This window comes from Myxine glutinosa, chromosome 2, assembly GCF_964187855.1.
Source record: "Myxine glutinosa chromosome 2, kmMyxGlut1.1, whole genome shotgun sequence".
Lineage (NCBI taxonomy): Eukaryota > Metazoa > Chordata > Myxini > Myxiniformes > Myxinidae > Myxine > Myxine glutinosa.
Genome location: NC_136262.1, coordinates 165,257,849 through 165,273,026, shown reverse-complemented (window position 1 = coordinate 165,273,026; position 15,178 = coordinate 165,257,849). Strand labels below are relative to the sequence as shown.

The 15,178-nt window shown below is 46.5% G+C and overlaps 1 protein-coding gene across 1 annotated transcript in view; it reads right to left on the bottom strand.

Annotated features, from left to right (window-relative positions):
- The window catches only part of LOC137421100 (neuronal acetylcholine receptor subunit alpha-7-like), a 96,323-nt gene extending 84,854 nt beyond the window's left edge, over nucleotides 1-11,469 (bottom strand). Inside the window, exon 1 of the mRNA XM_068106818.2 lies at nucleotides 11,266-11,469. Coding sequence (XP_067962919.2) covers nucleotides 11,266-11,428 — 163 coding nt within the window. The 5' untranslated portion in view covers nucleotides 11,429-11,469. The remainder of the gene's footprint in view (nucleotides 1-11,265) is intronic.
- Between the last annotated feature and the right edge of the window lie 3,709 nt (nucleotides 11,470-15,178).

The window sequence follows — 15,178 nt, the reverse complement described above, 5'->3', positions numbered from 1 at the left end:
CTACCTCAGAAACATGTGCATTCCATTTCTCGACCAGGAAATGCCAGGAAATGGACACCGGATTCTGTGCTGAAAATCGGGAAGGTTGTGATCTGTTTCTGCTGATGCCATCTGCAATAATCGCCGATACCTGCGACATTCCAGCCCTACATCAAAGGTATTGCGCTGGAAAACCGACATGGAACATCCAGCAGGACTGATAAATGAGCTTAGAGACTGCAGATGTTTTGGAGAAGGAAGCCCAACAACACGCTTCCAATCACATTCATGGATTGTTTCTGCGCAGTAGATGGAGACGCATTTCCATCCACCAAAGTCCTACTCCATATTGGATGCACCCTCCCTGTGGGCTCCTGTGAGGCCGAACGCTCATTTTCTTCCCTGCGTCGTCTGAAGACCTACCTAAGAAATTCCATGGGAGAAAGTCGGATGGCATCTCTGGCCCTCATGAACATACACCATGACGTCACCATATCCTCACGTGATGTGTGTGACATTTTCATTCAGAAACACAAACACAAGCGTCTATTCCAAAATAGCAAAATTTACGATTAATAAAATAATTCACATTCCGCTGTCCGATCTGACCTCTTTTGTGGGGAGAACCTCCTGCCTTGAGCTTCACAACCTCAGCGCGTGGCGGTGCCGGGCTTTGACCAGCACCTATTAAGCTGCTCTATACACCTTAACATGGCGTGCGTTTAGAAACGTGGGAATTCTTCTGGATTCTTTGTACTTAATTAGCCTAATTAACTCAGGAGATCATAACAATCATTTTGCGAGAACTACACAAATCAGAAATTCCATATCAGAAAGCTCCAGTGGAACTACACAAAAAACATGATGCACGCATGCACACCACACACGCACACACGCACACACACACACACACACACCTACAAAATTCATCAATTTATAGCAGAAGGAACAGCTGGGCAAGTCGTTTCCCCAGTTCCTCCATCTGACCATAGTCATCGCGAATCTGTTGAACTGTTAGACCAGGGAAGAACGCAAGGAGCTGCAGAAACTTCCAAGAACGCACGAAGTGGCGTTTCTGACGATCAATTTTTAAAAATTTCGTCGGGGAGAACCACCAGGTCCCCCCTTTATCCCCTCCCCCAGCGCTATAGTTTCATGCACCCCCCCCCCCCCCGTCCTGAAATTCCTGGATCCACCCCTGCAGAGGCATAAAAAAGCCAGCAAAGAAAGTAGTTCTCGTCTTTCTATCTTTCGCTGAGTAGCGAAAAAAAGTAGTTCACTGATTTCTCTCTCTCTCTCTCTCTCTCTCTCTCTCTCTCTCTCTCTCTCTCTCTCTCTCCCGCCCCCTACAGGCCGTTTGTGGTGGGCGTGGCGTCATGGCGGCTGTGAGCAACTGCTCTGTGTTGTAGTGAGTTCTTTGTGAGTTTTCCTCCTCTCCTGCCCTCCCCTGCCCCCCCTCTCCCTCTCCTTTCCATCCTGTGTACTTTGGCATTTTGTTTTCATCCTTTCTATACCTTTGTCTTCAAGAGAGAGAGAGGTTTGAGAGCGGACCCATTTTGGGTGCGGCCTACCGGCTTCGACGACGCTTTGTAAGCCTTTTTGTGCTTATACTGCACGTTTATTATTTATTCTAGTTTGATTTATTTCGTTTTGGTACCTACTTGTCCGGTTCGGACAAGTGGGGGGGTGTTAATTCGCTGGGATGGCGAATGCACGCTCTCGGTTAGAGGCGTTCGACAACTTAACAAGGAAGCATGCATTTGTGTGTGTTCCACCCGAAGGAACTTCCACTGAGGACATTGTTTTGTCGGTGGGGAAAATAATCGGTTGTGAAAATGTACGAGCAGCGTCGAGAATGAATCAAAAAGTTGTTGTATTTGTGTCCGATGAAAAATTCGTTCACGATGTTGTAAGTGCGGGATTAACCACAGAGACAGGTCTCTTTGTCTTGGCGTCGCCTATGGACACTCCGTCGATGAGGGTTGTCATATCTAACGTACCCCCATTTATAACCTGCAACCAGCTGATGTCCGTTTTGTCCCGATACGGAACAGCTGTGTCAAAAATCACAATGATTCCGCTCCGGTCTCAGGATGAACGTGTTAAACACGTGATGAGCTTCAGACGGCAGGTGTATATGGTGCTTCCGGATCGAGGCGATGACACGGGGTTAAACATCACGTTCAAGGTAAAGGTGAACAACCATGAGTACCAGATGTATGCGTCATCGGCCTCATTAACATGTTTTCAGTGCGGAGCTTTTGGCCATGTGAAAAGGTTTTGTCCGAAGGTATCGTGTGTAAGGTGTGGTGAAGCAGGTCATAGTGACGCTGATTGTAAAAGAGATAACACCCCGGTCGCTAACGTGCGAAACAACGTAAACCGAAATACCCGAACGGTTCCTACCGACGCTCCCTCGCACTCGAGGAGTAGGGATAATACTCCTGTTCGTCTTAGTGTAAACGACAACACCGCTGATTCGGTAAATAATGAAATAACCCCAGATAACCCACCTGTGGTGGCAGATGCTACGTGCAGTGAGGAGATGGAAGAAAATCCCATTGTGGTGACAAAGAAACGAAGAGCACCTGGTGCTTGTAACTCCAACATTACTTTGAAAAAGGTAGTGTTGGATAAAGACAGTGTGGGTGCAGACGCCCTGGAACGTCTTTCTCAGGTGTCCACAAGCTGTGTTGACACCAGGGAGAAGGAACATGAATTAATTAATTCTGAAACATTATCGGGCAGCACCGAAAACCTGGGAGAAAAAGTAGATGGTGAGACTAAAGATGATGGTGAGCCCATTGGTGAGCCGCCACCTTCACTACCTGCTGAGACCGAGCGGATTGGGAATGTCTCAGCCCCAAGCTCCTCTTTACCCCTGCAAGATCTAAATCATGACACTGGTTCGTCAACTGAGCCAGTGAACATCTCCCTGCAGGAGGGTGAAGCCGAGATTTCAGCTCCTGCTGAATGTCCCGGGTACCAGAGTGAGGATGACTCTACCATAGAACATTCCAGCAAATCTTCGGACTTGGCTGGAATCAAAATGGTGACTGTGCAGACTGATATATGTGACCCGGGTGGAGCTGTTTCTGATTTGTCAGATTCAGAGGATGAAGTTGAGATGACTGAGTTGTCTCAATCTTCATCAGATCAGTCATCCATAGCCCCTCAACTCGTTATTTCTTTTCTGAATGACACCTACCGACACCGAAATGTGATTGTAAAAGATCATTTTCCTGATTTAATTTCATTCATCCAGGCTGCAAAGGACATAATTAGGGGGCCGGATGAATTTCATTTAACAAGGTCGCTGTTTCATCGGCTTAGAAAGGCTGTTACAAAAGCAGGGAGCGAGATTTCCCAGCAACCGCTCACGCCTTTTGATAATCCATGAAAAAAATCACCTTTGGAACCTTAAATATGAATGGCGGAGGTGCAAGCCAAAACCGCCAGGTTCAGGTGAAAAGTTTATTTGAGCGCAAGAAAATTGATGTGCTCTTACTCCAGGAAACCCATATAATTCAAAATGGGGAGTACGACTGGTGTCGCCTCTTTAAAGGACAATGCTTTTTTAGTAACATGTCTTCTTCTTCTGCTGGTGTAGCCTTTTTACTCAGACCAGGCCTGGTACCTGAGTCATGCCTCTTCCAGGAGGTGATTAAAGGCCGGTTTATTTCATTGGAACTGGTCATTAATAATTTTCGGTTTACACTATTCAACGTTTATGCACCAAGTGAGAGTGTGGAACGAAGAGCTTTCTTTTCATCTTTAATTCGACACATGCAGTCGATAGATCTCAATAATTGTATTTGCATGGGGGGTGACTTTAATTGCACCTTTAAACCCAGTATAGACCGAAATACAGCAGAACCTCATCCCGAAGGTAGTACTGATTTGTTAAATTATTTTTCGGCAGTGGGTGTGCTAGATGCATGGAGACTGCATTACCCCAACAAATCTGAGTATACTTGGGGACGATGTGCCAATGGGAGAATGACCTTCGCTAGACTTGACCGTTGGTACATAAACTCACAGTTCAGGAATGCGGTTATCTCTCCAAATCATTTTCCATCTTTGTTTTCTGATCATCATTTAGTTACCATGGGCCTCTTTTTCCCTCAACCCTTACGCAAAAGTGCATACTGGAAATTCAATACCAGTCTTCTCGAAGATGCTTTGTTTAAAGACGCCTTCCGTGCTTTTTGGGTCATCCAACTTTCAAGAAAGCCCTCTTTCTCTTCTTTAGCATTATGGTGGGATAATACAAAAGCTCAGATTAGAGTGTTTTGTCAGCAGTTTGTTTCAAATGGAACTGACATAAAAAATATAACAATGGCTTGTTTAGAAGCTGATATTATACGGTTAGAGTGTAAACTGGCTAGAGATAATATCAGAAGAGACCACAGGTTATTGGTTGAAAAGAAGGCTCAACTGAGAGAGCTGATTCAGGAGAAAGCAGCAGGCCTGTTAATTAGATTAAGAATAAACAATTTAAAGGTATCAGACACCCCGAGTAAATCTTTTTTCCAAATGGATTTTGTCAATAAGTCACCCAAAACCCTTTTCTCTGTACAAGACTTTAGGGGAAACATGGTTGCCAACCCTGGAGATGTAAGGTTGTGCATTAGAGAGTTTTTTTCAAAAGTCTATGCAAAACAAAATGTTTGTGAGCAAACCATGGAATTTTTAACTTCTCACCTTTCATCCCTAACTGAGCCTCAGTGCCTGGGCCTGGATTCAACAATTACTTTGCCTGAGCTAACGCAGGCCCTAAGTGAAATGGACTCGGGGAAAGCTCCTGGGATTGACGGCCTACCGGCAGAATTTTTCTTGGCTTTTTGGGACCTTTTGGGCCCTGAATTATTGAATGTCCTGGAATCATCCTTGGTGCTTGGAGAACTCCCACTAAGCTTCAGAAGAGCAGTGGTGTCGCTGATTCCAAAGACTGGGGATCTACGACAGATAAAGAATTGGCGGCCGGTCTCGTTATTATGTACGGACTATAAAATATTGTCAAAAGTGTTGGCCAGTCGGTTGAAGACGGTAATCGGTGATCTAGTCCACCATGATCAGAGTTACTGCATCCCAAACAGATCTATTTATGATAATATTTTTTTGATTAGAGATTTAATGGAATGTGATTGCGTGGAAAAAGATTTTGGGATAATATTCCTGGATTTGGAAAGGGCTTTTGACAGTGTGGATCATGTTTTTTTGTATCGGGTGCTAGAAGCATGTGGCTTTGGTGTCAATTTTAGGGCCTACGTGACTTTGTTGTACAACAATATATTTAGTTTATTTAAAATAAATAACGAACTCAGCTTTCCGGTACAGGTTCAAAGAGGGGTGAGACAAGGATGCCCGGTTTCTGGGTTATTATTTTCCTTGGTAATGGAATCACTCCTAATTTTATTTAGGAAAAATATTTCAGGAGTGACTGTATCCCCTGGGAGTCCTTCAGTAGTTGTATCGGCTTATGCAGATGATGTCTGTGTGGTTGTTAAGAAGGAGAGTGATATCCCAGCACTTGTTGAATGTTTAAATCTTTTTTGCCTCGCTTCTTCTTTGAAGTGTAACTGGGACAAGAGTAAGGCCTTATGGATTCCCTGTCTCAAGAACATTCCACCTGGAAGAGTGCTGGTACCACCTGTGCATCTACCAACAAAGTTAAAATGGGTGGAAGACGGAGTCAAATACCTTGGGGTTTTCCTGGGATCTCCACATTACGTCCTCAAAAATTGGGACGGGATTGTTGAGCATGTCAAAAAAAGACTGGGACTGTGGAAACGAGCTCTGCCCCACCTTTCCTACAAAGGCAGGGTTCTAGTGGTGAATAATTTGGTGGCTTCTTCCCTGTGGCATAGGTTTATCTGCCTTCAGCCGCCAGAGGCACTACTAAAGGCAGTGCAGAGGCTACTCGTGGATTTTTTTTGGAGTGGTCACCATTGGTTACTACCAAATGTCATATGTAGCCCCTTGTCTGAAGGTGGCCAGGGACTGATCGACATAAAAAGTCGTATCATGGCTTTTCGGCTGTGTACCATACAGCAGTTGCTGTACAAGGAACGACTGCCAAGCCGACTTCTGGCCTATCACGTGCTGCGAAAAGCAAGCGGGCTCGGATATGGCCTTGAACTTTTCTTAGTCCAACTCCAACATGTCGACACATCTCATCTACCATCATTCTATCAGAGCCTTCTGAATGCCGGGCAGAGCCTTTCGACTAGTCGCCAGCAAGAAACCTATGCGACAAGCATGTTTGTGGAAGAACCCCTTTTTTACAACCTACTGTTTCCTGCAATTCCAAGAAGCCGAGACTTTTATCAACACTTTATTACAGCGGGCATAATCAAAGTGTTGGACCTCCGCCATGATTCTGGTTGGGGGTGGAAGACGGTGCAAGAGATAGCCGATATGACTGGAATATGGTCAAACAGAATAATCGGAAGAATACTAAAGGGAATAGTAAAGAAAAGCTTCCAACTTGGACTAAGATGGACCCAGGAAGTTTTGGTGACATCCAATGACTGGCATTTTCCTGGTTTATTGGTACAGCCTAGTCACGGAGACTTGCCCCCAATTAGTGAGGGACAAAACATTTTTCAGAAATGCAGTAGTAAAGACCTGTATCGGTTATGCACTGCAGTTCTGCTTGGGAACTCACCGTTAAATGGAGTGGCCAGGTGGAAAAGGCTAATGCCGGAAGGACTCCCATCTGAGCCGGCATGGGAATCAGTATACAGTAAGCTGGTAAGCAAAAGGACAGGTGATCTCCAGTGGCGAATGATACACTGGATCATTCCATCTAATAAATTAGTGAGTCATTTCGCGCCCATATCTACGTGTTGCCCGTTCTGTGTTTACACAGAGGATGTGTTCCATGCATACGTTGATTGTGCAAGGCTTGTGCCTTTATTTCAATGGCTGAACTACATGGCTGGAAAAATGAAGATCACTTTTTCTCTGCGATCATTTATTTTTGGTTTCAATGATATGAAAGAACATGTACATATGTTGTTTTTGTTTTTAGTGGCCACGGCGAAAATGGCAATTTATTTATCGAGGAAGGAAAAACTGAAAGGAAAGCCGATTGGGCAATGTGATGTCTTGTTCTTTTTTAATGCCTTGATATCTGCAAGACTCAAACTTGAATTTTGTGATTCTGGAAGAAAGAAATGTATTGATGAGTTTATGAACATCTGGTGTTTTGATGGGATCTGCATGGTGCAGGAGAATGAATTATTGATATATTTGTAGGTTTGTTGGGATTGAATCAGTGTGTGGTCGGTTTTTCTGTTGTTGTTTTTCTTTTCTAGTTCATTGGACTGTTTTGATTTCCTGTCATTATCTCTTTTTCTTTTCTGTATTTTTGATTATTGTGCCTGTATTGAATAGTATCTTCACCGACTGGCTTGTATTTTTATATTTTTGTAATAAAAAGTCTAAAAGTCTCTCTCTCTCTCTCTCTGGTGTACCATACTCCACAGAGCATCGGTGCAATCAAAGCAGCTTCCTGAGCAAGGATTATACTGGTTGGTTTAACATTGCCTTCGAAGCAGTAATTTGGCCACGGTGCCAGAAAAGAGTCACCCACTCTTCGCAAATGACACCGTGGGGTCTTTAACACCCACCAACTAATGCGGGCAGATGGGACACCCGTTTAATATCACTGTCTGTGGACAAGGTGCGAGTTTGAATGAATCCACTAAATCAATTGGCCAAAACTGGTCACGTGCTCGTTATAATTTGAATCGTAGTGGTGGCGATAGACGCCTGTGAGTCTCTTGATGAATCCTTCATCTAGTGGTGATATTGTACGCTCCACAGTACAAGGTATGAAAAATGTGTCATTGATGACCAGTCGTATCTGACCATTCACACGATAAAATCAATACTAGCTACATCAGCCAATGGGCTGCCAGTGTACAAAAAATTAGGCCAGCGGTTGACCGATAAATACATTTTGTTTCTACTTGTAAGGCAGGGAGAAACAGAGTGGCCTGGCTCAGCAACAACGACAAAGTCATTGGTAAGCCAGAGGTATGCCAGAGGAAGTATGCCAATTAAGTCAAATATAACAATTTATACACTGCGTTATCTCATTTTGGTAGCTTGATAAAGAATGCCACAGTTTTTGTTGTATAAAGTAAAAGTTCAGTTCTGGTAGCATAAGTTTTTCTCTACTGTTTAAAAAACACGAAGGATAGGCTTATAGGCTCACTGACCACAGGTATCCATTTCCTTGGCACAACTGAGATTCTCACCACATAAAAAGCTTTCATCCGCAGCTTGATGGAGCACTGCTCTCCCCTCTTGACCGGTGCCCCTGCGTCCCACCTAGGTCAAATTCACGCTGTAGAAACCAAAGCTTTCAGAATCATTGGAATCTCCTGTGATGAAGCTAACTCCGAGGGCCTTTCACTCTCTCACCGCAGGCAGGTTGGTGGTCTTTCTGTCTTCTACCGACTCCTCTCCGGCCTTGCTCCCCCAGCTCTGTCTGTGCTCTGTCCCCTAAATATTCCTACAGGTCACACAAGATCTGTCAGCAACCCTCTTCTGGTGAAACTAACAAAATCAAGACACCCTGCTCACCTTCACTCTTTTATTCCTCTTTCCTCCCGCCTCTGGAACAAACTCCCACACTCTCTCCAATCCCACTCCTCCCTCCAGGTCTTTAAAACAGCTGTTCACCACCATCTGTTATCTTCCCCCATCCAAAACCTTCATCCTCTCTACCCCGTTAATACCAAGTTTCATCAACACTATATATGTAGTTTCGGAGAAGGGAGCAAATACCTATTTTTTTTTGTAGGGGGGGGGGGGACCCCCCCCACAGACCACCTTAGGCCTTGATTTTTATGCAGTGAACAAACATTGGTACATCACGGGTGATGAAGGTTGTGTGCAAGTTTCATCAAAATCATGTGTGTAGTTTCGGAGAAGAGAGCAAATACCTATATTGCTGGGGCCAACCTCCCTTCCCCATAAACCCCTTTAATGAATGCAGACATCTCCCTCCCCCCCTCCCTGTAGACCCCCTTAATAAACTCAGATTTTCATGTGGTCAATAATCCTTCGTTAGGCATCAGATGTGAAGCTTATGGAAAAAGTTTCATCCAAATTGTGTGTGTCGTTTTGGAGAAGAGAGGAAATACCAATTTTGGGAGGTCAACCCCTCCTCCCCTGTAAATCCCTTTAATGTGCTCAGATTTTGAGCAAATATAACAGAGCAAATACCTATTTTGGGGGTTGGGGGGGGGGCAACCCCCCCCCCCTAGACTCCCTTAATGAGCACAGAATTAGAATTTGTTTCGAAAGCCATTAACTAGACCTATTGGCCGATATACAGGGTGTTTCAAAAAGATGGACCCGATTTGAAATCGCTATATCTCTGCAACCACGAACCGCCCATAAATGAACCTCTTACCACTTGAAAGGGCGGGGAATAGAGTTTCAAATGACCACTGCTACATGGCTCTCCCAGCGCACCAACAGCCTCTAGCCTCAGTCGTTCGCAAGATGGCGACCCGGCAACACAAGGCGTTTTGCGTTCTGCATTTCAGCAAGACTGAATCCGTAATTGCGGTGCAGCGTGCATTTTAATGGCGTTTTGGCATTGATCCGCCAATGCCAAAGAGCATTCGTTGTTGGTACCGACAATTTGAGGAAACAGGCTGTTTATGTAAAGGGAAGAGCCCAGGGCAACCACGCAGAAGAATTCAAGAGAGCTTTCTGCGTAGCCCGCGCAAGTCCACTCGTCGTGCCAGCCAAGAACTTGCGATCCCTCATACGACTGTCTGGCATGTGTTAAAGCGACGTTTAATCCTGAGGCCATACCGGTTGCAACTGGTACAGGCTCTTCATACAGGTGACAAAGGAAAGCGTGTATAATTTAGTGATGCGATGTTACAGAACATGGAAGACGACAGCTTCTTACCGCGTTTGCTTTTTAGTGATGAAGCAACGTTTCATCTAAGCGGTAAAGTTAACCGTCACAATGTGCGCATATGGGGACTAGAGAATCCACACAAAACTGTAGAGCATGAGCGTGATTCCCTGAAAGTGAACGTGTTTTGTGCCGTTTCTCAAATAAAGGTTTATGGCCCTTTCTTTTTCGAGGGAAAAACAGTTATGGGGCAAACCTATCTCGAAATGCTGCAGAACTGGCTCTTTCCACAACTTAACGAAGATTCCGATGACTTCATTTTTCAGCAAGACGCAGTACCGCCACATTGGCACCTGCAGGTTCGACGTTTTCTAAATGGACACACTGCCTCAACGTTGGATAGGTCGCACGGCACCCCAAGACTTGGCGCTACACTCTTGGTCCCCAAGATTCCCAGACATTACACCCTGCGACTTTTTCTTGTGGGGATACGTCAAATACCGTGTTTTTGTGCCACCATTAGCGACTAATCTGGATGACCTCAAAAACAGAATCACGGCAGCGGTGACTTCAGTGAAAGAAGACACTCTGAGAGACGTTTGGGACGAATTCAACTATCGTCTTGGTGTTGTCCTTGCAGCAGGTTGAGGGCACATAGAGCATTTATAAGATGGTTAGTAAAACTTGATAACTCATTAAACCGTTTGTAACTTTTTGTGTAATTGTAACATGTTGCCATCGTGAAATATACTACTTTGAAATTGGGTCCATCCTTTTGAAACACCCGTATATTCCAAGTTTCCGCTAGTTTCGATGTATAGTCCTTGAGATATGAGCGCCAACACATTTTGGGTGGACGGACGGATGGACAGACACCAACGTGAATTTGAGGGTTTTCTTTATAAAACTCAAGAATGCGGAAACGGACGTTGCTGAAATTTGGGACATATTACCTCGACGTACAAAGTACTTACTTCTGAAATTTGCAGCCGATTTCGTTCAGTAGAAGTCGAGAAACGTATTTTCAGTCCCCATGTTAAAGTTGTAAACAGAAAAACGATCCCTTATGTAAAGGTGTAAAGGGAATGGTGCTTTGCGCATCCCTTGATAAAGGCCCTCGACAATTATTCCAATTATAACATTAAGTATGATGCAACAAACAGAACTAATTTGTAAATGAATTCGAGTTAGAGGTGCAGGTGCATCGTCTTGTAAGATAGTCAAAAATCAGTTTTTAGCATCAAGATTATTAAATTGATGATAAAGCTTCTTATGATACATCTAAAGTTTCTAGGCTTTAACTGTTTTCAGCTTCTTAATGGCAAAATCCGTTCATTTTAATGAGATAAGTCTTGTATTATACAATAAGTGAGGAAAGTGGTTCCAAAGCTTACCTGGTGGCACATACTGGCAATCTCCTGTAGAATTGACCAACACATTGGTGTGGAATGTTGCATCAAACCTCTCATCAGCACTGGAATAGAAAGAGAAAGAACAAAGGGTTTTTTTTTTGTTTTTTTTTGTATACAAGATCGAGGCTCGTGAAAGAGCGAACATTAATCACACAGAAAGACAAACCGACACGTAAAACAAATAACATCGGGAGCGGTAGACAAGATGGGGCGAGAGGGGGAAGGACACAAACACATTTGAGGGGGAAGGACACAAACACCACAAAACACACAACATTTGAGAGCAGGGACCGAGAGACATGGAGACATCGAGAGATCTGTGGGAGGGAGAGGGCTTTGGGGGAGGAGGCATGGGAAGAGGGGGGGGGTGGAAGAGGTATAAAAACATATGGACACTGTCAGCACTTCCAGGAAAGAAGTTGGAATTTCAAACAAGGTGGATCTGGGGTGAATTAGTGGGGGTAGAAAAGATCAAGATTTTGGATGGGGGAAGATAAGAGATGGTGGTGAACAGCTGTTTTAAAGACCTGGAGGGAGGAGTGGGATTGAAGGGAGTGTGGGAGTTTGTTCCACACTCCCTTCAGTTTGCTCCACAATTAATCAAAACATCGTTCTTTACTCGGCCTGAAATCTTATTTATTCAGGCCATGAATGAAAACAATGTGTGTGTGTGTGTGTGTGTGTGTGTGTGTGTGTGTGTGTGTGTGTGTGTGTGTGTGTGTGTGTGTGTGTGTGTGTGTGTACGATATATACATATAATACACACACACACACACACACATATATATATACTAGCTGAGGTACCCGGCTTTGCCCGGGTTGAATAAGAATAATACAAATATATGATGAAAAGAACATGTATATTTTACAGCAATATCACGGTACATTTCCTACATGACGTTTTGTCAATTGTCAATTTCTCAAAACCTCTTGGTATACAACACTGAATTAACGCCAGGGGGGTTGACTCAGCCTGTCATCCTTCCGAGGTCGGCAAATTGAGTACCAGTTCACTGGTAATTCCCTGTTTGTCGTTAAAGGCGGCAAAAAGGGTTGGCGGCAGGAAGGGCATCTGGCCGTAAAACATTGCTTCAAAAAGGGGACCAAAAACAACAACAACTACGGTTCCCGAAAAAGGCCAACCCCCGCTTTGCAGGGAAAAATGGCCTCTAAAGGTGGTTATATATTTTTTATACAACATTTCTGGTTTTCTTACTTGGTGCCAAGACATAAAGATTGCTTGGTTTTCCAACCCTCGAGCAGCCCACGTACAGCTGGCCATGGGAAGTACCCGGCATTGCCGGACGGGGGAAGGGAGGGGAGGGGGAAGGGGAGGGAGGGGAACGGGGGGGGTGGGGAGGGGAGAAGAGGGGGGGAGGGGAGAAGAGGGGGAGGGGAGAGGAGGGGGGGAGAGGAGGGGGGGAGGGGAGAAGAGGGGGGGGAGGGGAGAAGAGGGGGGAGGGGAGAAGAGGAGGGAGGGTGAGGAGGAGAGGGGAGAAGAGGAGGGAGGGGAGGAGAGGGGGGGAGTGGAGGGGGAGGGGGAGGGAGGGGTGAGGGGTTAGGGAGGGGGGAGGGGGTGAGGGGGAGAGAGAGGGGAGGGTGTGAGGGGAGGGGGAGGGAAGTGGGAGGGGGAGGGGAGGGGGGAGGGGGAGGAGAGGGGGGAGGAGAGGGGGAGGGGGAGGGGGAGTGGAGGGGGAGGGGAGGGGGAACGGCTAGCTTGGCAAGCGATAGCAGGCTTTTTACTTTGAGAGGGGAGGGGGAGGGGAGAGGTGAGGGGGGAGGGGAGGGGGGCTGGGAGGTGAGGGGGAGGGGGGACGGGGGAGAGGGGGAGGGGAGGTGGGGGGAGGTGGGAGGGGAGGTGAGGGGGGAGGGGGGGAGGTGAGGGGGAGGGGGAGGGGGGAGGGGGAGGAGGAAGGGGGGAGGGGAGGGGGGAGGAGGAGGGGGAGGTGAGGGGGGAGGGGAGGGGGGAGTGGAGGGGGAGGGGGAGTGGAGGGAAGGGGGAGGGGGAGGGGGAGGGGAGGGGGGAGTGGAGGGGGAGGGGGAGTGAGGGGAAGGGGGGAGGGGGAGGGAGGGGGTGAGGGGGGAGGGGAGGGAGGGGGTGAGGGGGGAGGGGGAGGGAGGGGGTGAGGGGGAGGGGGAGGGAGGGGGTGAGGGGGAGGGGGGAGGGGGGAGGGGAGGGAGAGTGGGAGGGGAGGGAGAGGGGAGGGGAGGGAGGGGGGGAGGGAGAGGGGGGAGGGGAGGAGAGGGGGGAGGGGAGGGGAGGGGGAGTGGAGGGGGAGGGGAGGGGGGAACGGCTAGCTTGGCAGCGATAGCAGGCTTTTTACTTTTATTTTTACCTCAATGAGGGCTATATATATAGTCCGTGCTTGGAGCCTTCAAGTTCAACATAAAGTTTTTATGAAAAATAATGCAGATGTATAACAATCCACCAATGCAAGTTCAGAAATGAATGCAGATCCTTTACTTTGCGATACAAACGCAATTCCGCCATTTCCACTCACGATTGAGGACCTCGCAGTGACCGCGCCTCTTCTTCCTCCTACAACTTCGTGTCACTTCTTTCACTCAAAATGCACGAAATTCTGCCGCATGAAATTATGTAGAGGCCTCGTCGGGGGATATAAGGTAGATAAGGAAGGCGTTTGTAACAACAACAACAACAACAACATGCATTTTAAGGCCATTTTCCTGCTAGAGCGGGGGTTAGCCTTGCGGTCCCATGACAATCTTCTCCATTTTGCCCTATTTTCTGCATCTCTCCTTGTTAACCCCTTGCCCGCATTTCTTCTTCACCATCTTTAGCCAAGTCTTTCTCGGTCTTCCCCGTCCTCTACTTCCTTCTACATTAACTTCCATCACTCTTCTCACCAGTCACTTTCATCCTTCCTCAATACATGACCAAACATCTCAACCTGTTCCTCTTCACAGCATCAATCACAGGCAATATTCCCATCATCTTTCGCAATTCATCATTTGTCTTCCTCTCTCTCAACGATACTCCGCACATCCATCGAACCATTCGCATTTCCACCCTTTCCAGCCTTCGTTGCTGCTCTACATCCATTACCCATGTCTCGCTCCCATAAATCATAACACTTCTCACACATGCAGCATACACCTTTCCCTTCAGCTTCAGCGACACTCTCCTCCTCATCAGCACGCCACTCAGTTCCCGAAACTTCTTCCATGCACATCTCACTCGAGCAACCGTTGCCGAGTCTGATCCACCTTCTCCATTCAGCATGTCTCCGAGGTAGCAAAATGTTTTCACACCTTCCAGCTTCACGCCGTCTCCAAGATCCAACTCAACATTTCCTCCATCTGCAGCTCCCTCTGTGCACACCTTACATTTGAATGTAGCTGCCACACTGGTTAATGACCCTCTCAGACCACTACATTTTTGATGAACCCACTCAGCGCACATTGTACACTGAATGGAGTTCACTCCGACACCCTTCCTGCACACAGCACACGGCCACTTCCCAGTTCTTTCCACCTCACCACATGCTTTACCACTTGCCATCACCTTTGTCTTTCCGATATTCACCTTCAGACCTTTTGTCTCCATACATTCCTTCCACTTGTTCAGCTTTTCCTTCAGTCCATCCATACTTTCCGCAATCAACACCAGATCATCTGCATACAACAACTCCCACGGGAATCCCTCCTTTACGTTCTGAGCCAGCACCTCCATCACAGCTACAAATAGTAGTGGACTTAGTACCGACCCCTAATGCACTCCCACCTTCACCTCAAACTCACCACTGTTCCCGTCCTTCGTCCTTACAGCTGTGCGCGCTCTTTTGTACATTGCCATCACTACTCTGATCAACCATTCCTCCACTCCTAAGTTCCTCAATGCCCATGTCAATACTTTGCGTGGAACCCTATCGAA